Raw genomic sequence first — 27829 nt, 5'->3', positions numbered from 1 at the left:
AGACAGTTATTGAATCTTTCTTGGTACCTCTGTATAATTTGTATTTTGTATAATTAACTTGTATAATTTACCATTCCTTTATATAATTGTAATTTCTTAGATAATTTTGTATAATTAACCATTTCTTAAATACTACTCTTAACCATTGGTCCTGTGGCAACTCGTTGTGTTGACAGCAGACTCTTTCTTGCCTCTAACTACTATTAGATCTTACGATATTTAGCTAACCTCAGTCACTGATTGGGCCATGAGTGGTTATGGCTTATAACAAGAAGGGAAATCACGGAAAAGTTTGTAAAGAGAACCTGGGCTTTCTAGATAATAGAATCTGCAGTGTGTGGCTCTATCATGGGTGCTGTCAAGGAGGATTATAATCATAAGTCAAAGTCATATAAATATATTTATTCCTAACATTAGAGATCTGGCTTGTTTCTTTCAAGCGGGAGCAAGAAAGTCAAATGGCTCGTCTTAAAAAACAGCAAGAAGAGTTGGAACAGATGAGACTACGTTACTTGGCTGCTGAGGAAAAAGATACAGTAAACACCGAGAGACAAGAATTGTTGGATATAAGAAATGAACTGAACAGGTATAGTAACTAAAAAGTACTTTTTTTCATACAAAAACAAAAGTTCAAATAGGACAACTTTTTATTTAGTCATTGGTCTAGGGAAAGTACAACATCAGGTCTTTCAAGAATAAGGTACATTATATATAAAAGGTAGTTGAGTTATACAATAGAAAATCTTTGCCAAAGACCATTACTCGTAACATTTTTTTGCCATGAACATAGCCGTATTTAGCTTTTTTGTTTCCACTCATAGCATTAGTACTTTACATTTTATTCCTGTGTGACTGTTTTAGGATTATTGCTACTATTTCAAGGTAATTGAGTATACTGAATTTTTAATTACATAAAGTAAAAGAAATTTCAAATACTGTTATATTCTTAATGTAAGTAATACAGAATATAGCTCTTAATTATTGCCCTGTGTATCCGCAGCTATTTTAAATGCCTTATACGCCTATCTCCACTTTTTTTAATCCTCGGAGCAACTTTTTGAGGAAGATATTATCCCCATTTCGAGGTGAAGAAACCAAGGATTAAAGAGATTTAAGTACCCTTTCCAAGGTCACACAGCTAGTAAATCAGGGAGCCAGAGTTCATATCTGATTCCAGAGGTTGTATTTTTAACTCCTCTGCAACAATGGGCTTCTCTATAGTGTCATGTTCATCTTAGTTACAATTTCAAGTATTTCATGTTAGAAAAGTAATCATTAGGAAGCAGTATTAGAACAAATTACTGTCTTTTTGAGGGGAGTGTACAGGAAGATTTTCTAACTTAGTTTAGCAAGAGACTAGTATTTTTGTTGCAGCGAAGCATACTGTCTTAGCTCAGGCTGGCATAACAAAATACCATAGATTGGGTGGCTTAAACAACAGAAATTTATTTTCTCACAGTTCTGGAGGCTAAAAGTTCAAGATCAAAGTGCCAGCATGGTTAGTTTTTGGTGAGGACTCTCTTCCTGACTTGTTAGACAGCTGCCTTACTGCTGTGTCCTCACAAGCTCTACTGTGTCTCTTCTAATAAGTGTATAAATCTCATCATGACACCCCCGCTCATGACCTCATCTAAACCTAATCATCTCCCAAAGGTTCCATCTCCAAATACCATCACATTGTGGGCTGGGGCTTTAAACATATGAATTTTGGGAGGACACAATGTATACATAGGACATACATTTGACAGAATATCCCATGATATATCCCTATATAAATCGGGAAAATTCAGTCACTATATTAGGTGGGTTTGGAGCTGAATTACACCACTGCATTTAGAATATTAATGTATAAATATCAGTTGGAAAAGGTCAAGGTCTATAATGCATGCTACAGGGCTCAATTCACACTATTCTCTTTTTATTCAGCAAATATTTATTTGGTATCTACTATGTCATAGGTTTGGAAGATGTTACAAATTAATTTTAACATGTGCTTTGCCTTGCAAAATTTTGCTATTATATATAGCAATTTGTTTTAGTTTAGCAAATACATACTAAGCACCTACTGTTTGCTGAGCACTGTTTTGGTGGTTTAAACGAAGATAGCTATTTGCTGATAGGTCATATAAAATTAAAACTTATTATTAATGTCTTAATAAATTAAGAGTTAGGGAGAACTGAAACCAACAAGATTAAATACATTAGAAACAAAAGCAGAGTTCTCTGTATAAATTATAAGAAAAATCTCTTAAGTGATGGGCAAGACATAATAAAACAGTTGATGTGAGAAAGCCTAGGAGGGTTTAAGTGACTACTACTAACAATGTGACTTGGCTGCCAAAGAGCCAGTGCAGTTAGGGACATTCATAGAAGGAGTGTTCAATCCACACTGTGGTAAAACCACCTCTGGGTTGTTCTTACCAGTGTGCAACAGACTTTAAGGGAAATCAGCTACCTAGAGAGCTGCCAAAGGAATGTGACCAAAAAGTGGTTAGGATAGTGAGGGATATTAATTTGTAGAGAAGTCTTGGGCAGAGTATTAGAAAGCTCTCTTCAGATATCTGGAGGGCTACCATGTTAAAAATAATTCAGTAGGATTTCCTCTTGAACAGAATCATAGCCAGTTATTGGGAAGTATAAAGGCACATACTGAGTTCAACATAAGAAGGAACTTTCTAACAGAGCAATTCTGAAAGCAGTAGGTTCCTAGTGACACGAAGCTGGGTGAGTGGAGTCCATACATAGTGTTTGTCAGGGGAGTAAAGTTTCCTTTGATAACTTTATGGACTTCTTCAGCCACAGGGTTCTAAAACCCTGTTGTGATCATGAATGCTGATTGCATTTTAGTGAAGACTTGATAGGGATAGTCTCTCAGTTGTGTAAAAATTTCATTTGTCCTTCATGCATAAACAGATGAACAGGGAAATGGTTGAACTTCCTGGTACATAGTTTGGCACTGTGTGTCATTAATCTCCCAAGAGGACCTCTTCCTCCAAGAGAGCTGTAAGAGTTAGAGTAGGGGAAACAACTATTCAGAAATCTTCTCCTACTCATCCCCATGTGTTGCTCAGTTTTACGAGTGTCCCATTAATCACTTGATTTCCACCCCAGTCCCAAAGCACAGGGCCCTCACTATTTAGGGTTTTTTTCTTAGAACAGATAGAGGTATTTGGTGTCCTTTTTGGACTGTATACCTCAGTTTCTTGTTCTTTTGTGAGGGATCTTAGGAGTCAGTTCAGGTTTCAGAGAAGTATATGAACAAACAAAACTGTACACTCCTAGTGCTCCTGCACCCTTTCCGGGGCCCAGTGCTCCTTGTCTGTCGGGGCAGGACACTCTCCTCCCAGGCTCTTCCTCCCTCTCCACCCCACGCCATGTGTAATTTGAGAAGTGGATTTGGTTCTCATTGGCTTACTTACGGTGAAGACCATCTAGAAGCAGGGGCTTAGACTCAATTGCTTTTTTATCTTATTTATAAAGACAAAGGTTAGGAGTAGTTGCAAATTAAATATTTTCGTAGCCAGTTACGTAGAGTATAAAGTTATGTCTTAGTTGTAGATTCCAAATTAAATTAAAACCTACTCTGTGTCCAAACTTAGTATACTTACTAAGTGATAATGTAATGCCAAATATACTCCCCATTTTCAAGGTAAAGTGATTGATGATATTCCATTGTAAAGATCCAAATCCCAGGCTGGCACCTGCTCCCCTTTCTTCATCTCTTAGATAAGATCATCTTGAATATAACTTGAAGCTATCCATACAGACTCTTAAAATGTACATGCCCTTTGAACCAGGCATTCACATCTATAGAATATCACTTTCTATGAATACTTAGTAATATAAGCTCCATAATAATGGGAACTTTTCTTCTTGATTCAACTGCAGTATCCCCCAAACCTAGCACTGTTTAGTAAGAGTAAATATTTGTGGGATGAATTTAGAAGAAAATTTCATGTTCAAAAAACATAACAAAGGTTTAATAACAACCTAAAGGTCAATAATAATGATATAGGAAGATATCATTATATTAATAAGTGATACATATAACGTACAGAATTATATATATAGTTTTCTAAAAAGTTAGCAATACTGTGTTTAAAATACATGCATTTTTTAATTGAGAATACAGAAAATTATTACTCAGATTGGTTATCTCTGGTTAATAAGATGGTGATGATTTTCTTTTCTACACATTCCCCAAATTTCTACAGTTTTCATGTATTTTATAATTAGGAAAACAAGTATTGTTTTTAAAACTGTCTTTTATAAGTGTGCGAACTCTGGCCAACCAAGTGGTTTTTGTTTTCTTCCTGAAAATATTACTAAAAAATGTACTTTACCACTAAATCATTTTGTTTTTAAGTGGTGTTGTTAACTGAAAACCAAAAGAGTGTTTGTCGCTTGCTAGAGTGGCATGTGTTCTTGACTTCTCAGGTTAAGGCAACAAGAACAAAAACAGTACCAGGATTCCAGAGAGATTGCGAGCGGAAAAACGGATGGCCCACACGGCAGTGCACTGGAAGAAGGTTTGGATGATTATTTGACTCGCCTCATAGAAGAAAGGGATACTTTGATGAGGACGGGTGTGTATAATCATGAGGATCGAATAATAAGTGAACTTGACCGACAGATTGGAGAGATTTTGGCAAAAAACAATGCCAGTAATTAATAACATTTGGAAAATCTTTACAGAGACTCCAGGTCTACATTTTAATTTAATAGTAAAGCCCTCAAAAGAAGGGGAAATGGATGTTTTACAATGCAATTTTCAGTTTTTTATAAGCAAGATTTTGTATGTTGTTGTATAGTATTTATTTGATTTTATTTACTTTATGCTACCTCTCCCACTCTGGTTTATTTGTAATTGCATTTTATAGTCTCATTTTTAATGACTTTTCAGTGTTTCTCATAATTTATAATTTCATGGCTAACTTTCGGAACGGCTTTTCACTAAATTTATTCTCAGAGAAATGACTGTAGTAATTTCCAGTTACATAATTTTTTATGTTGAGCCAAAAGAGTATATGTTGCACTTTAAAAATGCTGTCCTGTTCATCTGAATAGAGGTATCTTAAAAGTTGAGACCACTTGTAAATGCAACTAGTTTTATTTAATTCATTTTAGATGAGCTGTCTTTTTTAACTTGTAACATTTGCAGGTGACAAGTTAGAAAACAGAAAGCAGGATCAGTGCAAAGAAGCCATTTGTGATCTATTGAATGACAAATTAGTCATTTATTTAAATGAAGTTAATACAGATTAAACTTGTTTCAACAGCTATTGAATTTTCAAATTTTTAGTATACTCTTAACTTTTAAGAATATGAAGTAATAGCTTAGTAAGTTTTCTCTGTCAGTCTCCTGCTCAAGATTGCATTGTTTTCTTTTGTTAAAAATAGAGATTTCATTTTCCAATAATAGTAATACTAGTTGTTAATGTAAACCCTCTGTAATAAAACATGGAAACAGACGCATAAACGCTTTAGCTAAGAAAGTAGAGTGAAAACCTACTATTTTTGACTCCCCCTGAGTTTAATCAGTCTTTTACAAAAGAACATGAGATTAAGTCATTGGATTTATGTAGTGCCATGTCAGTATAAATTTTTAAGAATTCCTTTGTATTCTTCAGAGCCAACATTTGCCCTCAAAGCAACACTTTCCACTTCCTTTTACAGGGTACTAAAAAGGTTTGACTAGCAAATTCACAGATTAGGTGAGCTTTGAAATATATGTAGTTTAAAATTTCTTATTCCGAAATAAATTTTAAGTATATACTTTAGGAAATATATACTATTTACTGATAACTTCCACAAAAGCAGAAGAGGCTATTTGGTGACACTAAATTTTCTGTTGTTTTCAAGGTGGCATATTTCTTGTTTGTTTGGGAAATTAAAGTCCCTACATGCTTTATATGTTTTTTCCTCCCCCCTTGTTAACAAGTGTTAATCTGAAAACAACCCAAGAGTAAATAGAGAAATTACTGAGAGAATAATGAATATGTGAATTATAGCAAGAATGTGAAGTATTAATTATGGCTAGACATTTTCTCTCATTGATTTTTGTGCCACATGAATGGAACACAAGTATTCTTTTTATTTGGGAAGGTCTTGGGTAAATATTGTGACTGTGCCTTCAGTTGCACTGTGTGCTGCATGTGACTGTTTTCAAACACTAGAGGGGGCCTTAGATTTAAAGAAACAAAAAGGACATTTCTAAAATGGATGTGTGGTTTGCCTTCTCTAAAGTAATCCTTTGGCTATGTATTTTATCAAATAAAAATGATACTTGTATGCATCTTTGAGCTTCTGAGCAGTCTGTTATTTTTTTGTTAAATGGATTGGGCAAGTGCTTGGCACTTCCTGTATCAAGTTACTTTGTGTTTTTGGTTTTTAAGTGCTTACATTACAGATAGATACTTTTATATGTTCTAAAATTGGGAGAGTCTGAAGTTTTAACACCTTTTTGTGGTCCTGTAGCAACAGACGTTTCATTTGTAAGTGGCATTTACTGTATTTATACTGATTGCTGTTACTAAATTATCATCGGTGCCTGGGAGTTGAGTTATGACCATAGTAGAGAGATGAGTGAATGAGCAAGTGAGTAGGTGAGTGAATAAGAAGTTTCCTCAGTACTATATGTAACAGCGACCTTTCATCAGGTATTTTCATGTGAAACAAAGTTTACCTTTAAAATGTTTGTGATTCCTTTTCATGGAGAAAGCCTAGTTTCTATGTGTACGGCTAGCACATACTGCACGGGAGGTGTATTACTACGTCTTCCAGGTATGTGTGGTGCCATGTCTGTATAAATTGGAAGAGTTCCTTTACAGGTATATCCCAGTGATTTCTATATAGACTTGGGATCCTGTTGCTTCCAGCAGGTGTGGAAGTTTTGAGTATGATTTAAGGCTGTATTAAGGCACTGCATGAACAACTTAAGATTACATCAGGCAAGTCTGATCAGATGACTTTCTCATCCACTTACTGCTCTGTCCAGATACGTCCCAGCCCGAATCTGAGTCCTCAGATCGCCCCAGTACATACTGCTTGTCCTCAGCCACCTCAGAATGGACTGATTGACCTGGTTCTTAAGAGTCTATAAAAAGGGTCCCCTGGTAGCTATGGATGGACTTTGAAAATTTGGCCTCTCACTACCATTGTGTCTGGCTTGACTGAATACCTGACTTGACTTTTTTATTGATATAATTCAGATACCATAGGATTCACCATTTTAAAGTATGCACTTCCGTGATTCTTAGTATATTCACACGGTTGTGCAGCCATCACTGCTATCTAATACTGAAACGTTCTCACCATCCCCTAAAGAAGTACCACACTCATTAGCAATCATTCCCCCTTTACCCCTCTCCCCGGCCCTTGACAGCCACTTATCCACTTTCTGTATCTGTGGATTTGCCTATTCTGGACATTTCATATAAATGAAATTCCAAATTTGATACTAAAATTGGAAACCTTAAGTATTTTTCTATGCCCAGTTTCTATGGTATATAGCATTTTATCAGATGTTAAATTAAATGAAACAGATGCAGAAGGCCCAAATAAGGGTAGAACATTTATCAATCAGTTAGTATAGCTCAGCTGTTCTATCATCCATTACCTCGTAAAGCAGTGACCTAAAATAGTGAATGGTAGATAATGTTCTGCCGTAACACCTCTGAGCAGTCCTCTGATGCTGGAAATGGATTATTGATACAGGGCATGTATCGTGCCACTGGTATCCTATCAAAACTGCACACTTTCCCACCTGATTTCTAGAGTGGGGATAAAGAGAAGCATGGTTAACTAGAATAGAAGGTCCATGAGGACAGAGGTTAGGTCTGTCTTACTTTCTGCCATTTGCCAGGACTAAAATAGTGGCTTCCCCAGGTAGGTACTCAATAGTTGCTGCACTCTTGAAGAAAAAATTGTGTGTGGTCTGCCAGTCAAAATAGACATAAAAATTAATGACTGAGGTACTGGGAGAATGCGCTTTCCTGGCCTCACTGACCCGGCTCTGTTGAAACTGAGGGATTTGTTTGTTGGATTGTTTGGCTTTTTAAAAGTATGCTTGGGGCTTCCCTGGTGGCGCAGTGGTTGAGAGTCCTGCCGATGCAGGGGACACGGGTTTGTGCCCCGGTCCGGGAAGATCCCACATGCCGCGGAGCGGCTGGGCCCGTGAGCCATGGCCGCTGAGCCTGCGCGTCTGGAGCCTGTGCTCCGCAACAGGAGAGGCCACAACAGTGAGAGGCCCGCGTACCGCAAAAAAAAGAAAAAAAAAGGCTTCAATTGCATTGAGACAGAAGGTACAATAGAGGTTATCTGGCGGGGGGGGGGGTGGTGCAGGAATTCGGGAGTTACTGCTGAATAGGTACAGAGTTTCTGTTGAGGATGATGATAGTGGAAATGGTTGCATTGTGAATATATGTAACGCCACTGAATTGTACGCTTAAAATTGTTAAAATTTTGTGTTATGTATATTTTACTACAATTAAAAAAAAAGTTTGCTTCAAATCTGCCTACCCAGTGTTTAAATACTAAAGGGGTTTTACACATGAGCCTCCTGGCAAGCCATTTTTAAAGATACTATCTTTTCATTCCTTGATTGTAGGAGTGGATCAGATATTGCATTATATGTTTGTAGTGCCTTTGTTGGCAAATTCTGAAAGTAGTGAAAATTAATGGCTACTTTTTCATCCCAACCTCTAAAGGTAAAATTGGAGCGTCCTTGAAACTTGGAATTGTAATCCCTTCATGTATTATAAAATTAAGGTCTTATTATCCTTTTAAAAAAGAATAATGACAAAATCAACACAAAACAAAACAGTACTGGTTATTTAATTTAGCAGGTAGTCCAGAACATGGACATAAATTTGAGTGATAATTTCTCACAGTGGATTACTAGTTCCCTAAATTAGGCTTAATATCTTTTCAATTGAGGTAGCCTTATTGTTGGTTGGTGGTCTTATTAATTGAGGAAATGGTTTGTGTGGGAGTGCTGAATAAAGTCTGGGTGGATAATTTTTAACATGGTATGACTTGAAAATTCAAATCTGTCTTTGATATTTGTGTTTTGGCAACTGGGACAAAGGCCTCGGAACCCAGACTTTCCAGCATGCACTTCTTCTGCCACCTGCCCTAGAACACAATCTATGTATCTTCCTATCTGATGGGCCCTCGGCTTCTGTGACTTGGCAGACAAAGACATAACTCCTCCATCTTGGTGTAAATGTGGAAGTACAGACGGAAATGTTTAAGCACCTAAATTTTTCACTGAAACCAAAAGAACTAGAGTGCTCACTGATTTTGTTATATAACCTCTATTTGGCATCGAATTAGAACCCACTATTGTTAGGAATGTAACTGTAGAAGGGCTGCTATATACTTAAATCTCATTTTATTTGCTTCTCTGGGGGTTGTCTTCATGTTTTCATTAGAAATGTTTTTACAGATGTAGGCTCTTCAGATATAAAGTTGCTGAAATAGAGACTCAGAAGTTTAGCTTTCAAATTGAAGGGGGGTGGAAATCTGTTTAGAAAGATTAATTTATAGATAAATAATTTACTGACTCTGATACGTTAATGTACAATAATCCCTAGAGGCTTTTAAAGATGTAGTCATTATATTCTTAGGGTTTCTAAGAATGTTAAACCTGTCATTCATAATAGGAGAGAACTAAAATAGGGTCCATTTATAATTTCTTCTTGGAAACATTTCATCCACAAATTCACAGACAAATATTTTTTCTTTTCCAAATAGCTTATCTAATAGTTGGACAGCACAACCCTTTTCTTGATTAACATGTTAACTAGTCAAAAGCATGCAGATCCATTGGATGAGTGCTGAATTTTCCTCAGTATTTTAGATTAAAACTTGGCCAGGGCAAATGAAATATTATTGCAAAATCCTACTTTGACATTATTATAAATTTTAGTGAATGCCAACCCAATAGTGAGAGAGTCTATGCCTAGTAGATTTGCTCAGTTTTTTAGCAAGTTCTCATATTAATGAATAGATGGAGCACGATTAAAAGCATTAAAGAACTCATTTCATTTCTATGACTTCTTTCTGTAATCTGAAAAATTGAGAAAGATTTGGTTACTAAAATTTCCATCTGTTTTCTTGAGAGAAATTCTGAATTTCAAGCAAGGCTATTATTGCATTACTTGAATTCAGTTCAGATTGTGTGCAAAGATGCCCTGAAAATGGGATGTCAAGTCAAGAACTTGAGATATTAATATTCAGCACATATCTTGAGTCATCCTGTTTAGATTGGATGAGATAGTATAGCAGACTGGTGTAGTGCCCGGTTGTTGCCTCAAGGAAGGAACTTTGAATTCCTGATTTAGCTTCATTGTTGGCAGATGAGATTAATGGTATTCTCTTGAAGGTTTCTGGCAGAAGTTTATTTAGGTAACCAACTGAAATTTGTAAAATTTGCACAAAGAGAATAAAGGTACCAAATAAGAAAGTTTTATAAATAGTCTTCAGAAGTGATTTAGCCCACAGACTTTTTTCACCAATAAAAACTGTAATAGCCAGCCCACATTTGGCCTACCACCTCTCTCCCTGTTATCAATCCACACTTCTTTCTCTCATCTCCCTATGAACATGTAAGTGTTTACCAGGAACAAATGACACCCAAAATTTGTCTGTAAAAGATTCTTTATAAACCCCCCAAAACAGAAAAGGAAGAAATAAAGAAGGAGAAAGAAAAACGGGGAAAGAAAGAGTGGAAAGAAGAGCTCACACCTCAGTTTTCCTCTGGTATACCTTTTCTTTTTCTTCCTAAGGTCTATAAAATTGTCAGGTGGGTTCACTGGTTCATTACTCTTTACCCCTTTTATTATCACTTGAACCTCAGTGTCACTGTTCAGATCTATCTGAATATGTCTGTGAATCCAGCAGTATACATACACATGAGAAGTAATTGTCCATCTAGTATATTCTGGCATGAATCTAAACTTAAAATTTGGAGCACATGTGCAGTATTCATTTCAATGCTTCCTTCAGTGTGTGTACATATTTAGCAATTGCTAGTGGCATGCTGTTCTACCAAGTGGAAGAGAATAATCTGCCTGTTCCACAGAGATCAAACAAATTATAGATTTATATAGATTTATTATATATTATATATATATATACACATACACACTCTATGTAAGTGCTTTATGTAGTATACAGTTCTACATACAGTTGATTATTGAACAATGCATGTGTTAGCAGTGCCAACCCTGGCAGTCAAAAATCCACCTGTAACTTTAGGACGGCCCTCCTACCTGTGGTTCTGCATCTGAAGATTCAACCACAGATCACATAGTTCTCTAGTATATATTTGTATAAGTGGACCTATACAGTTCAAACCCATGTTGTTCAAGGGTCAACTGTAGTTATATATAAAGTATTACTATTGTTCTTCCTAGTATGTTATCTTGGAAAGAGATTATACCCTTCGTGGTTATCAGTAAAAACTACAGGTGACAGTGCAACTCCAGTCCCTTCATGTAATCAACAGCAAAGAATGACCAAAATAGCATTTCTGCATTTTCCTTCTCCTCGTCCTTTATCTACACTCACTGTTCTGTTTCTGATAGATTCTGTTACTATAAAGTAGAGTAAGCAAAAAAGTTTCCAGTCACAGCTTTATTAGTAGAAGCTTTGCTCATGCATGTTATTTTATCTCAAGACTTTTTTTCTCAGATTTTGTAAGAGTATTTGGATACTAAATTTGATATTAAAAGTAGTATCAAACTTGTTTGAACCAGAGGAACAATTTTTGTCATAAGCTACATCAGAGTAGTTGCTAGTCACACTAGAACTTCAGAGGTAGGTATAGGGGGAGAATGAGAAAAACAACAACAAACCAGTATGTTTATAAGCCTGTGCTCCCAAAGCTTAGCTAGCAAAGGGGGTTGTGTATGTAGGCAAACTCAGCTGGAATCTAAGATGGCCTTAAAATCCATAGTGTCCAAAGCATTTCCATAGAATGTGTCAATAGCCAATTCTGGGTACGAGTGACAATAGTAGTCAAGTGAGAAGAAGCATTTGTCAAAATCCAACATCCATTCCTGATAAACACTCCCAGCAAACTAAGAATATAAGGGAACTTCTTCAATCTGATAAAGGACATCTACAGGACCCTATAGCTAACATACTTAATAGTAAAGAGTGAGTGCTTTCCCAAAAGATCAAGAACAAAACAGTATCTGCTCTCACTATCTCTGTTCAAGACTGTATGAAAGGTTCATAGCCAGTGAAATAAGGCAGAAAAGAACCAGATAATGGAGTAGGAGATACCAGCCTTCATTCCTCAAGAAAATATTACAAGTATGCAGCTATTCATGAATGGAAACACCCCTGGGAGGACTCAAGAGTCCAATTGAGAGCCTATAGCAACACAGGGGAACCAAACGAGAATAACTGCACAACAAAGATCTCCGGGGAGATCAGCATAGCTGAGGTGTCCAGAGACAGCTAGGAACCAAAAAATACAAAAGGTGAAGGCTATCAGTATCAGCCACATGGCAAAGGCCATCACATTCCCCATGGCATGCTCTGTGGAGAATCCCAACAGCCTTTGCCACTGAGGAGCTCAACAGCCCCCATGACAGTATGGACTACTCCATTGTGTTTGTTCATATGAATCCCAATGGCCTGCTCCACAGAGAATACAAGCAGATTTCACTACTGAGGTAAGCAACAACCATTGCCATCATGGACCCCTCAGAGAGGAGATACTACAACCCCCCAAGAAAGAGTCTGTGGTGTCCTGGGACCAAGGATGCCACCCCTCCCACCAAGCCCCATACTTACCCCAGACCCCAGAGCCACAGCTGCTCTGCATGTCCCAAAATTTCAGACCCTGACTGTGCGTGTGCTCTTTGTGTGCCTGTTCTGTGTGTACCCACATCTTGGGCACTGGAGTCAACACCACTGGGGGATAGGCAGTGCCCCAGATTCTGGAGTTACTGTCTCTACAAATTCACCCACTCTCCAGCTCCCAGCTCCTTGGCTGCTCAGCTTGCACCAACATCTCAGATACCAGAGCAACCACCACTGTGGGCCAGTGCCCCAATCCCTGGAGCCGCTGTTGCTCTCTACCTCCAGAGTCCAACTTCATAGCTGTTCCATGGTGCCTATGCATCAGACACCAATGCCAACTCTACCACAATGGCACTCATGAGCTGGATATGGATCCAAAAGGTATACCCTTTGCCATGACAACCCCAGCAGGAGAAGAAAGATCAGGAGTTCCCTGGAAGACTTTACCACCAAAGACCACATCAGACCCCACCACTGCTTCAGACAGTCATGGCCCTGGCCAATGAAGACCCCAGCAATCTTTGTGAACAGTGATCTCAGCTGATGGAGCTGCATGGAGCAGCACCACCAGGACTTACCTGGAGCCAGAACTACCACACCCCACTCAGCCACTGCCCTTGTACCACATGCTGATGATCTTTTCCCACCAAAACCTGTCCATAAATTCTGGAAGAGGTTACTGTTCCATCAAATGCAGAGACATCAACACAAGCCTACAATAAAGGTGAAAAATCAGGGAAACATGACACAACCAAAGAAACAATAATTTTCCAGTAATCAACTCCAAAGAAATAAAAACTATGAATTGACAGAGAATTCAAGATAATTGGTTTAAGGAAGACTAGTGAGCTATAAGAGAATACATATAGACAATTAAATTAGGAAAACAATACATAAACCAAATGAGAAGCTCAACAGAGAGAGAGAGAGAGAGAGAGAGATCGTAGAAACAAAACAAAACAAAAACCAAAAAAAAAAAAACATATTCTGGAGCTGAAGATTATAATGGAATAAAAAAAATGCAAGAAGAACATCAACAGCAGGCTTTAATTATACAGAAGAAAGAATCTGTGAACTTGAGAACAGGTCATTTGTTATTATCCAGTCAGAGGAGAATAAAGAAAAAAGAATGAAAAACAGTGAAGAAATCCTATGTGAATTATGGGGTACCATTAAGTGAAACAATATATGTACTACGAGAGTACCAAAAGAGAGAAAGGGGGCAGAAAGCTTATGTAAAGAAATAATGACTAGAGAGATCAAGATGGTGGAGTAGGAGGATGCTAAGCTTGTCTCCCCTCCATGAACACATCAAAAAAAGAAAAAATCTACATGTGGAGCAATTCTCACTGAAAACAAACTGTAGACTGGCAGAAAGACTATAAAGGCAATAAAGAAACCAAGGCAATAAAGAAAGATCCACACAAAGTCAGGTAGGAAGGAAAGAGAAGTGATCATGTCAGGACCTGCACCCCTGGGAGGGGACACAGAAGGGGGGTATTACACAGTCCTGGAGATACTTCCTGGGAAGTGAGTGGTTAAAACCACATATGGGACATGCCAGACCTTGAGTCCAATACCAGGAAGATGAGTCCCCTTGGCTGGTTTGGGGACCAGTAAGACTGGTAGGGGGGCTGTGAGAAACTTGGACTCCACTTGTGAAGTGCAAGCACATGCATCCTTGTTCCGAAAACACGGCTGAGTAAGCAGTTTGAGATTGCCTGGGACTCTGGCCAGTTTCCCATGACACCCCACCATGCACCCTGGCCCACACTGAGTGCCCACTCTGGCCCCTCTTGCTCTGTGGGGCAGCATCCCACTAGGATGAAGGTTGCTGCTGCCAGGGGGAATGTGCAGTTGTGGAGGACAGAGCTGGCTTATACCTGGCACTACATCTGAATGGGTTTGGAGTGGCTCTTCCTGGCACTCTTGGAGGCAGCAGATCAGGAGTGGTCTGAAACTCTGAATGGTATATGGGACCACCCCAGTACAGGCCCTGGCCTGCACTGGGTGCCTGATCTGGCCCCTCTTGCTCCAACTCTGCTTCCATCTGGAGCTAAGGTGTCAATGCTGGGTGCAGTGAGGAGCACACATTTAGAACAGAACCAGCTTGGATCCAAACCTCAGGGCCTCTTCTTTAGCACCTTGAGACCTGAACCCACCCTCAATACGGTGGTGTCAGGCACTGAACATAGGAGAAGGCCCAGCTCACATCTGGCTCTGGCTCTAGCTCTGCCATCTCTGTGGCCCACCTCAGTGATAGCTGTCAGCATACCCTGGGGGAAGACATGACTCGTGTTCTCCCATCAAAAGCCACTAGACACACACAGACTGTAGATGGACACACCCACATAAGGACACCCCTTCAAGACCAGGATGGGTAACTGTTACCTCTAATTTCATAGAAATAGAGAAACTTATGGAAAATGAGAAGACAGGAATTTGTTTCAAATGCAAGAATAAGAAAAAAACCTCTGCACACATCCTGAGCTGAAGTGTCAGTGCATCCATTTCTCATCAGGATCTCTACCTAAATCACCAGGTAAAAGGCCTCTGCCCACAACACATTATAAACAAGTGAAACTAGACAGAGCACAAAGGAAAACAAAAGCTTTGTACAGTCTGAGGACAAGAAGGCAGAGTAGAAGGACCTGAGCTCACCTGCTCTCATGAAAACACCAAAATCACAACTAACTGCTGAACCATTGACAAAAGAGACTCGAACCTACTGAAAATGATATTCTACTTCCAAAGACAAAGAAGAAGCAACAACAAGATGGGGGCAGACACCAGAAGCAGCAGCAACTAAATTCCTGCAGCCTGTGGGACTGCAAACACAGAAAGTTAGACAAAATGAGATGGCAGAGGAATATGTTCCAGATGAAGGAACAAGATAAAACCCCAGAAGAACAAGTGAAACAGAGATAGGCAATCTACCTAAAAAAATAATTCAGAGAAATTATAGTAAGATGATCCAAGATCTCAGAAAAAGAATGGAGGCACAGACCAAGAAGACATAAGAAATGCTTAACAAAGAGCTAGATGATATAAAAAAAAAAACAGAGTTGAACAATACAATAACTGAAATGAAAAATACACCAGAAGGAATCAATAGGAGAATAAATGAGGCAAAAGAACAGATAAGTGAGCTGGAAGAAAGAACTGTGGAAATCACTGCCATGGAACAGAATAAAGAAAAAAGAATGAAAAGAAATTAGGATACTAGGGGGCTTCCCTGGTGGCGCAGTGGTTGAGAGTCTGCCTGCCGATGCAGGGGACACGGGTTCGTGCCCCGGTCCAGGAAGATCCCACATGCCGCAGAGCAGCTGGGCCCGTGAGCCATGGCCACTGAGCCTGCGCATCCAGAGCCTGTGCTCTGCAACGGGAGAGGCCACAACAGTGAGAGGCCCACGTACCGCAAAAAAAAAAAAAAAAAAAAATTAGGACACTTTAAGAGACATCTGGGACAACATCAAATTCACCAACATTCACATTATGGGGGTCCCAGAAGGCAAAGAGAGAGAGAAAGGGCCTGAGAAAATACGTGAAGAGATAATAGCTGAAAACTTCCCTAACATTGGAAAGGAAACAGTCACCCAAGTTCAGGAAGCACAGAGAGTCCCAGGCAGGATAAACCCAAGGAGGAACACATTGAGGAACATATTAATCAAATTGACAAAAATTAAAGACAAAGAGACAATATTAAAGCAACAAGGGAAAAGGAACAAACAACATACAAGGAAATTCCCATAAAATAATCAGCTGATTTCTCAGCAGAAACTCTGTGGGTCAGAAGGGAGCGGCATGATATATTTCAAGTGATAAACGGGAAAAGCCTACAACCAAGAATACTCTACCCAGCAAGGCTCTCATTCATATTTGACAAAGAAATCAAAAGATTTACAGACAAGCAAAAGCTAAGAGAATTCAGCACCACTAGACCAGCTTTGCAACAAATGCTAAAGGAACTTCTCTAGAAGGAAAGGAAAGGTCACCACTAGAAACAAGAAAATTACAAATGGGAAGGTTCACCAGTAAAGGCAAACATAAATATAATAGATCATCCACACACAAATATGATATCAAAACCAGCAATTGTGAGAAGAGGAGAGTACAAATGCAGGATATTGGATGTGCATTTGAAATTAAGAGACCAGCAACTTAGAACAGTTATGTATATATATAGACTGCTACATCAAACACTCATGGTAACCACAAGGAAAAGTCTACAATAGATGTACACACAAAAAAGAAAATGTAATACAAACACAACACTAAAGATAGTCATCAAATTACAACAGAAGAGAACAAAAAAGGAAGGGAAGAAAAAAGACCTATGAAAACAAGTCCAAAACAGTGAATAAAATGGCAATAAGAACATATCAATAATTACCTGAAATGTAAACAGATTAAACCAAAAACATACACTGGCTGAATGCATACAAAAACACCCGTATATGTGCTGTCTAAAAGAGACACACTTCAGATCTAGGGACACATACAGAATGAAAGTGAGAGTATGGAAAAAGGTATTTCATGCAAATGAAAATCAAAAGAAAGCTGGAATAACAATACTGATATCAGACAAAATAGACCTTAAAAAAAAAAAGACTGTTACAAGAGACAAAGAAGGACACTACATAATGATCAAGCAATGCATCCAAGAAGAAGATATAGCTATTGTAAATATATATGCACCCAACATAGGAGCACCTCAACATATAAGGCAAATGCTAACAGCCATAAAAGGAGAAATTGACAGTAACACAATAATAGTGAGGGGCTTTAATACCCCATTTACATCAAAGGACAGATCATCCAGACAGAAAATCAATAAGGAAACACAGGCCTTAAATGACACATTAGACCAGATGGACTTAATTGATATTTCTACAGCATTCCATCCAAAAGCAGCAGAATACACCTTCTCAAGCACACATAGAACATTCTCCAGGATAGATCACATGCTGGGCCACAATGCAAGCCTCAGTAAATTTAAGAAAATTGAAATCATATCTAGCACCTTACCTGACCACAACACTATGAGATTAGAAATCAACTACAAGAAAAAAACTGTAAACACAAACATGTGGAGGCTAAACAATATATTAGTAAATAACTACTGGATCACTGAAGAAATCAAACAGGAAATAAAAAATACCTAGAGACAAATGAAAATGAAAACAGGATGATCCAAAACATACGAAATGTGGCAAAAGCAGTTCTAAGAGAGAACTTTGTAGCAATACAATCTTACCTCAGGAAATAAGAAAAATCAAAAATAAGCAACCCAACCTTACACCTAAGCAACTAGAGAAAGAACAAATAAAACCCAGAGTTAGCTGAAAGAAATCATAAAAATCACAGCAGAAATAAAAGAAATAGAGATGAAGAAAACAATAGAAAACATCAATGAAACTAAAGGCTGGTTCTTTGAAAAAAATAAACAAAATTGATAAACCTTTAGCCAGACTCATCAAGATAAACAGGGAGAGGGCTCAAATCAATAAAGTTAGAAATGAAAAAGGAGAAGTTACAACTGACACCACAGAATTACAAAGGATTATTAAGACACCACTACAATAAACTATATGCCAATAAAATGGACAATCTAGAAGAAATGGACAAATTCCTAGAAAGGTACAATCTCCCAAATCTGAACCAGGAAGAAATAGAAAGTATAAACAGACCAATCACAAGCACTGAAATTGAAACTCCCAATGAACAAAAGTACAGGATCTGATGGCTTCACAGGCGAATTCTATCAAACATTTAGAGAAGAGTTAACACTGATTCTTCTGAAACTATTTCAAAAAACTGCAGAGGAAGAAACACTCCTTAACTCATTCTATGAGGCCATCATTCTGACACCAATACCAGACAAAGATACTGCAAAAAAAAAGAGAGAGAATTAAAGACCAGTATCACTGATGAACATAGACATAAAAGTCCTCAACAAAATACTTGCAAACCGAGTCCAACAGTGCATTAAAAGGATCATGCACCATGTAAAGTGGAATCTATCAAAGGGATGCAAGGATTTTTCAGTAACTGCAAATCAATCAGTGTGATACTCCACGTTTACAAATTGAAAAATAAAACCATATGATCATGCTCACTTTGGCAGCACATATACTAAAATTAGAATGATACAGAGAATATTAGCATGGCCCCTGTGCAGGGATGACATGGAAATTCATAAAGCATTTCATATTTTTAACAGACATAAAGGGAGAAATTGATAGGAATACAATAATACTAGGAGAATTTAACACCCTACTCACATCAATAGACAGATCTTCCAGACAGAGAATCAATAAGGCAACAGAGATACTAAATGATACACTAGAACAGTTAGATTTAATTGAGATTTTTAGGAAATTACATCCAAAAAAAACAGAATACACATTCTTTTTGGTGCACGTGGAACATTCTCTAGGATTGAACACATACTAGGGCACAAAACAATCCTCAGCAAATTTAAGAGTATAGAAATTATCTCAAGCATCTTTTCCGATCACAACAGCATGAAACTAGAAATTAATGACAGAAAAAGAAATAAGAAAAACGGCTACACAGAGACTAAAAAACATCCTACTAAAAAACCAGTGGGTCAATGATGAAATCAAAGAGGAAATTAGAAAATACTCAGAGACAAATGACAATGAAAACACACCACACAAAATCTATGGGATACAGAAAAGCAGTTCTTAGAGGGAAGTTCATAATAATACATGCCGTCCTCAAAAAAATAAGAAAAATCTCAAATAAACAACCTAACCCACCACTTAAAAGAATTAGAAAAAGAAGAAGAAACAAAACCTAAAGTCAGCAGAAGGAAGGAAATAATAAAGATCAGAGAGGAAATAAATAAAATAGAAATTTTAAAAAATAGAAAAATTCAATAAAACCAAGATCTGGCTCTTTGAAAGGATAAATAAGATTGACAAATCTCTGGCCTGGCTCCCCAAGAAGAAAAAAGAGAGAGAACCCAAATAAACAAAATGAGAACTGGAAAAGGAGACATAACAACAGATACTGCAGAAATATAAAAAACCTTAAGGGAATACTATGAACAATTATCTTAAAACAAATTCAACAATCTATAAGAAATGGACAAGTTTCTAGAAACATACAGTGCACCAAAATTGAATGACAAAGGAATTAGATAATTTGAACAGACTGATCACTAGAAGTGAAATAGAATCTGTAATTTTAAAAATCCCTACAAACAAAAGTCCAGGACCAGATGGCTTCACAGGCAAATGCTACCAAACATACAAGGAAGAAGTCATACCAATCCTTCTCAAACTTGTCCAAAAAACTGAAGAGGAGGGAACACTCCCAAAGACATTCTATGAAGCCACCATCTCCCTAATACGAAAACCAGACAGACACCACCAAAAAAGAAAATTGCAGGCCAATATCTTTGAGGAACATAGATGCAAAAGTTCTCAACAAAATATTAGCAAACCGTATCCAACAACCCATAAAAAAGATCATACACCACAACCAAGTGGAATTCTTCCTAAGTTCACAAGGATGGTTCAACATACACAAATCAATCAACATGATACACCACATCAAAAAAAGAAAAGACAAAAAACACATGATCATCTCAATAGATGCAGAAAAAGCATCTGACTAAATTCAACATCCAATCATGATAAAAACTCTTATCAAAGTCGGTATAGAGGGAACATATCTCAAAATAGTAAAAGCTATTTATGACAAACCCACAGCCAATATAATACTCAATGGTGAAACATTGAAAGCCTTTCTGCTAAAATCTGGAACAAGACAAGGATGCTCACTCTCATCTCTTCTATTCAACATAGTATTGGAAGTCCTGGCCACAGCAATGACACAAGAAAAAGAAATAAAACATATCCAAATTGGAAGGAAAGAGGTTAAACTGTTATTATACGCAGATGATATGATACTATATATAGAAAACCCTAGGGCCTCCCTGGTGGCGCAGTGGTTAAGAGTCCGCCTGCCGATGCAGGGGATACGGGTTCGTGCCCCAGTCTGGGAGGATCCCATATGCCGCGGAGCGGCTGGGCCCGTGAGCCATGGCCGCTGGGCCTGCGCATCCGGAGCCTGTGCTCCGCAACGGGAGAGGCCACAACAGTGAGAGGCCCACATACCGCAAAAAGAAAAAAAAAAAAAAAAAAAAAACCCTAAAGACTTCACACAAAAAATACTAGAACTGATAAACGAATTCAGCAAGGTAGCAGGATACAATATTAACATACAGAAATTAGTTACATTTCTTTACACCAACAATGAAACATCAGAAAGAGAATGCTAAAAAAAATAACTTTTAAAATCACAACCCCCAAAATAAAATAAATAGGAATAAACCTCACCAAGGAGGTGAAAGACTTATATGTTGAGAACTATAAAACATTAATAAAGAAAACTGAAGATGATTCAAAGAAATGGAAGGATATCCCATGCTCTTGGATTGGAAGAATTAATATTGTTAAAATGGCCATACTACCCAAAGCAATCTACATATTTAACGTGATCCCTATCAAATTACCCATGACATTTTTCATAGAACTAGACCAAATTATCGTAAAATTCATATGGAACCATAAAAGACCCAGAATTACCAAATCAATCCTGAAGAAAAAGAACAAACCAGGAGCATAACCATCCCAAACTTCAGACAATACTACAAAGCTACAGTAATCAAAGCAGCAAGGTACTGGCACAAAAACAGACATATGGAGCAACAGAACAGAATAGAGAGCCCAGAAATAAACCCGCACATCTACAGTAAATTAATCTTTGGCAAAAGAGGCAAGAATATACAATGGGAAAAAGACAGTATTTTCAGCAAGTGGCGCTGGGAAATTTGGACAGCCACATGTAATTCAATGAAGTTAGAACACACCTTCTTTTTTTTATTTATTATTTTTTTAGTTTTTAAATTTTTTTTTATTAGTTCTGCTTTATAACAAAGTGAATCAGTCATACATATACATCTGTTCCCATATCCCTTCCCTCTTGCGTCTCCCTCCCTCCCACCACTCCAGGCAGCCACAAAGAACACACCTTCTTACCATACACAGAAATAAACTCAAAATGGCTTAAAGACTTAAATATAAGACATAACATCATAAAACTCCTAGAAGAGAACATGGGCAAAACATTCTCTGACATAAATTGTACCAATGTTTTCTTAGGTCAGTCTCCCAAGGCAAAAGCAATAAAAACAAAAATAAACAAATGGGATATAAGCAGACTTACAAGCTTTTGTGCAGCAAGGAAACCATAAACAAAATGAAAAGACAACCCACAGAATAAAAGAAGATATTTTTAAATGATGTGACCGACAAAGGATTAATCTCCAAAATATACAAACAGCTCATGCAGCTCTATAAAAAAAACAAAACCCAATCACAAAAGAGGCAGAAGATCTAAATAGACATTTCTCCAATGAAAACACACAGATGGCCAAGAAGCACATGAAAAGATGCTTAACATAGCTAATTATTAGAGAAATGCAAATCAGAATTACAATGAGGTATCATCTCACACTAGCCAGATGGCCATCATTAAAACGTCTACAAACAATAAATTCTGGAGAGGGTATGGAGAAAAGGGAACCCTCCTACACTGTTGGTGGGAATGTAAATTGGTGCAGCCACTATGGAAAACAGTATGAAGGTTCCTCAGAAAACTAAAAATAGAGCTACCATATGATCCAGCAATCCCACTCCTGGGCATATATCTGGAGAAAACCACACTTTGAAAAGATACATGCACCCCTATGTTCACAAAAGCACAATTCATAATAGCCAAGACATGGAATCAACCTAAATGTCCATCGACAGATGAATGGATAAAGAAGATGTGGTACATATATACAATGGAATATTACTCAGTCATAAAAAAGAATGAAATAATGCCATTTGCAGCAACATGGATGAACCTAGAGATTATCATACTATGTAAAGTAAGTCAGAAAAAGAAAGACAAATACCATATGATATCAATTATATGTGGAATCTAAAATATGACCAAAATGAACCTATCTGGGGTATAAATTAGAAACAGAATGACAGACTAATAGAATGGACTGGTGGTTGCCAAGGGGGAGGAGAGTGGGATAAGGATGGATTGGGATTTGGGGATTAGCAGATGCAAACTGGCATATTTAGAATGGATAAAAAACAAGGTCCCACTGTCTCACACAGGGAATTATATCCAATCTCCTGTGATAAACTGTAATGGAAAAGAATATTAAAAAGAATGCATATATATGTATAACGAAGTCACTTTGCTGTACAGCAGAAATTAACACAACTTGTAAATCAACTACACTTCAATTTAAAAAAAGGAAAAAAACCCCATATTATCATCTCAATAGATGCAGAGAAAGCTTTTGACAAAATTCAACATCCATTTATGATAAAAACTCTCCAGAAAGTGGGCAGAGAGGGAACATACTTCAACATGATAAAGGCAATATATGACAAACCCAGAGCTAACATCATACTCAATGGTGAAAAGCTGAAAGCATATCCTCTCAGATCAGGAACAAGATAAGTATGTCCATTCTCATTACTTTTATTCAACATAGTTCTGGAAGCCCTAGCCATAGCAATCCAAAAAGAAAAAGAAATAAAACAAGTCAAAATTGGAAAAGAAGTAAAACTGTCACTGTTTGCAGATGACATGATTCTATACATAGAAAATCCTAAAGATGCTACCAGAAAACTTCTAGAGCTCATTTATGAATTTGGTAAAGTTGAAGGATATAAAATTAATACAAAGAAATCTGTTGCATTTCTATACACTAACAATGAAACATCAGAAAGAGAAATTCAAGAAACAACCCCATTTACTATCACATCAAAAAGAATAAAATACCTAGGAATAAACCTACCTAAGTAGGCAAAATACCTGTACTCTGAAAAGTATAAGATGCTGATGAAAGAAATCAAAGATGACACAAACAGATGGAAAGATATACCATATTCTTGGAATGCAAGAATCAATATTGTCAAAATGACTGTACCACCCAAGGCAATCTACAGATTAAATGCAATCCCTATCAAATTACCAATGGCAATTTTTTTTTTGCAGATCTAGAACAAAAATCTTAAAATTTGTATGGAAACACAAAAGACCCCAAATAGTCAAAACAATCTTTAGTAAGAAAAATGGAACTGAAGGAATCAGGCTCTTTCACTTCAGACTATACTACAAAGCTACAGTAAGCAAAACAGTATGATATTGGCACAAAGACAGACTTATAGATCAGTGGAACAGGATAGAAAGCCCAGAAATAAACCCACACACCTATGCTCAGTTAATGTACAGCAAAAGAGGCAAGAATATACAATGGAGAAAAGACAGTCTCTTCAGTAAGTGGTGCTGGGAAAACTGGACAGCTACATGTAAAAGAATGAAATTAGAACACTTTCTAATACCATACACAAAAATAAACTCAAAATGGATGAAAGACCTAAATGTAAGACCAGATACTGTAAAACTCTTAGAGGAAAATACAGGCAGAACACTGTTTGACATAAATCGCAGCAATATCTTTTTGGATACACCTCCTAGAGTAATGAAAATAAAACCAAAAATAAACAAATGGGACCTAACTAAACTTAAAAGGTTCTGTATAGCAAAAGAAACCATAAATAAAACAAAAGGAAACCAAACCAAAACAAAAAACCCACAGAATGAGAGAAAATATTTGTAAATGATGCGACCAACAAATGATGCGACAAGGGATTAATCTCTGAAATATACAAACAGTTCATGCAGCTCTATATGAAAAAAAAACCCAATCAAAAAAGGGGCAGAAGATCTAAATAGACATTTCTCCAAAGAAAACACATAGATGGTCAAGAAACACATGAAAAGATGCTTAACATAGCTATTAGAGAAATGCAAATCAGAACTACACTGAGGTATCACCGCACACTGGTCAGAATGGATGGCATCAAAATGTCTACAAACAATAAATTCTGGAGAGGGTATGGAGAAAAGGGAACCCCCTCCTACACTGTTGGTGGGAATGTAAATTGGTGCAGCCACTAGAGAAAACAGTATGGAGATTCTTTAAAAAAATAGAAATAGAGCTACCATATGATACAGCAATCCCACTCCTGAGCATATACCCAGAGAAAACCATACTTTGAAAACATATATGCACCCTAATGTTTATTGCAGCACTATTTACAACAGCCAAGACATGGAATCAACCTAAATGTCCATCGACAGAGGAATGGATAAAGAAGACGTGGTACATATATACAATAGAATATTACTCAGCCATAGAAAAGAATGAAATAATGCCATTTGCAACAACATGGATGAACCTAGCGATTATCATACTAAGTAAAGTAAGTCAGAAAGAGAAAGACAAATAATGTATGATATCACTTATGTGGAATCTAAAAAAATGATACAAATGAAGTTATTTACAAAAGATAAACAGACTTATGGACTTCAAAAACAAACTTATTATTGCCAAAGCAGAAATGTGGGGCAGGGGTATAAATTAGGAGTTTGGGATTAACATATACATACTACTATATATAAAATAGACAATCAAGAAGGACCTACTGTATAGCACAGGGGACTCTACTCAATACTCTGTAATAACCTATTTTGGAAAAGAATCTTAAAAAGAATACATATATGTATATGTATAACTAAATCACTTAGCTGTACACCTGAAACTAACACAACATTGTAAATCAACTATACTCCAATATAAAATAAAAATTTTTAAAAAAACAACAAAGCACACCTCTTGGAGGTAATGTAAACTGGTAAAACATCATGAGAAGGCAATTGGCCATTAATATATATCTATGATATATTTAAAGGGAAATCAGCTTACAGAGCAATATGTGTAATATGAAACTATAATGTGTAAACCATATACATGTATATATATGTCTAATATATATAAATATAAAGGCACACAAACACATATTTTGGTAAATGCATAGAAATGGTTTGGGAAGGATGTGGTATACAAAATCATTAACAGTGTTTATCTCTGGATGAGGAAAGGGGTATTATGGAAAAGGAACGCAAAAAGAGCAAATGTCACTCTTCTCCTTTATATACGTGTATGTTTTTGCATTTTTATAATGAACATGTTTTCATTTAGGGAAAAAATTACATTATTATAATAAATACACTACTCAAAAAAAGAAAGAAAAAAACCTCTGAAATAAACAACTAATGAAACAGATAAATAATTTACCAGACACACAGTTCAAAGCATTAGCAATAAGAATGCTAACTAGGGAAAATAATAGATGAACATAGAATTTTAACAAAGAACTAGAAAATTTTAAAGAGAACCAATCAGAGCTGAAGAATACAATAACTGAAATGAAAAACACACTAGATGATACAGAACACATAAGTATTCTGGAAGATAATAGAATACTGGAAATCATTCAATCAGAACAGCCAAGAGCATATAAATTAAAAAAAAAATTAGAACAGTTTAAGGGACCTGTGGAAAAACATCGAGCATACTAACATTTGCATTATAGGGGTCCTAAAAAGAGAAGAAAGAAAGGGGTCAAAAACCTATTTGATGAAATTATGTCTGAAGACCTCCCAAACCTGAAGAAGGAAGCAGATATTCAGGTATAGGAAGCAGACAGTGTCCCAAACAAGATAAACCCCAAAAGACCCACACCAAAACATATCATAATTAAAATGTCAAAGTAAAAGATAGGGCTTCCCTGGTGGCGCAGTGGTTGAGAGTCCGCCTGCTGATGCAGGGGACGCGGGTTCGTGCCCCGGTCCGGGAAGATACCACATGCCATGGAGCGGCTGGGCCTGTGAGCTATGGCCGCTGAGCCTGCGCGTCCGGAGCCTATGCTCCAAAACAGGAGAGGCCACAACAGAGAGAGGCCCACGTACCGCAAAAAAAAAAAAAAAAAAAGTAAAAGATAAAGAGAGAAATCTAAAGGGAGCAAGAAAAAAACAGAATCACATACAGGGGAACTCCCATAAGTTTATTAGCTGATTTTTCTGCAGAAACTTTGTAGGCCAGAATGGAGTGACATGATATATTTAAAGTGCTGAAAGGGAAAAAAACCTAGGACACTCTACCCAGCAAGATTCTCCTTCAGACTTGAAGGAGAGATGAAGAACTTGGATAAGCAAAAACAGTTCATCAATACTAAACTGACCCTAAAAGGAATGTTGAAGGATCTTCTCTAAGTGGAAAAAAAAAGGGGTTACAATAAATAAAAATTTATAGGAAAAGAAAAATCCCACTAGTAAAGGCAAATAAACAGTAAAGGTTGTGGATCAACCACTTAAATAAGCTAGTATAAAGATTAAAAGATAAAAAACTGTAAAATCAACTATAACTACAATAAACAGTTAAGGGATAAACATGAAGTGTAATACATCAAAAATGGAAAATGTGGGGGAGGAGAGTAAAAAATGCAGATCTTTTAAAATGTGTTTGAACTTAAATGATTACCCGTTTAAAACAAGTAGGTATAGTTATAGGTCAACATATAGGAACCCCATGGTAACCATAAATCAAAAACATGCAAAGGTACACAGAAACTAGACAGAAAGAAACATAAGCATACAACTAAAGAAAATAATCAAACCAGAAGGGAAGAAACTGAAAGAAGAAAATAACAGAGAAGAACTACAAAAACAACCAGAAAACAAGTAACAAAATTGCGATAAGTACATACCTATCAATAATCACTTTAAATGTCAATAGACTAAATGCTACAATCAAAAGACATAGGGGCTGATTGGATTTGAAAAAAAAAAACAAGATGCATCCATATGGTTCTTACAAGAAACTCACTTCAGAGCTAAAGACACACACAGAATGAAAGTGAGAGCAAAGAGAAAGATATTTCATGAAAATAAAAATGACAAGACAGCTGGTGTGGCAAATTCATATCAGACAAAATAGACTTTAAAATAGTCTATAAAAAAGACAACGAAGGACATTATATAATGATAAAGAGATCAG

At 37.0% G+C, this 27829-nt stretch overlaps 1 protein-coding gene and 1 non-coding gene across 2 annotated transcripts in view; both read left to right on the top strand.

Moving 5' to 3' along the window:
• Window positions 1-6287, top strand: part of CEP120 (centrosomal protein 120) — an 80880-nt gene extending 74593 nt beyond the window's left edge. The window contains exons 19-20 of the mRNA XM_060093287.1: window positions 441-586; window positions 4438-6287. Coding sequence (XP_059949270.1) covers window positions 441-586; window positions 4438-4672 — 381 coding nt within the window. The 3' untranslated portion in view covers window positions 4673-6287. The remainder of the gene's footprint in view (window positions 1-440; window positions 587-4437) is intronic.
• A 12643-nt stretch (window positions 6288-18930) lies between these two features.
• LOC132487243 (U6 spliceosomal RNA) lies at window positions 18931-19037 on the top strand. Its single transcript, XR_009531541.1, has one exon. It is a non-coding gene; the product is annotated as a U6 spliceosomal RNA (small nuclear RNA).
• Window positions 19038-27829: the final 8792 nt, after the last annotated feature.

This window comes from Mesoplodon densirostris, chromosome 3 (genome assembly GCF_025265405.1).
Source record: "Mesoplodon densirostris isolate mMesDen1 chromosome 3, mMesDen1 primary haplotype, whole genome shotgun sequence".
NCBI lineage: Eukaryota > Metazoa > Chordata > Mammalia > Artiodactyla > Ziphiidae > Mesoplodon > Mesoplodon densirostris.
This window is presented reverse-complemented; position numbering and strand designations above follow the sequence as displayed.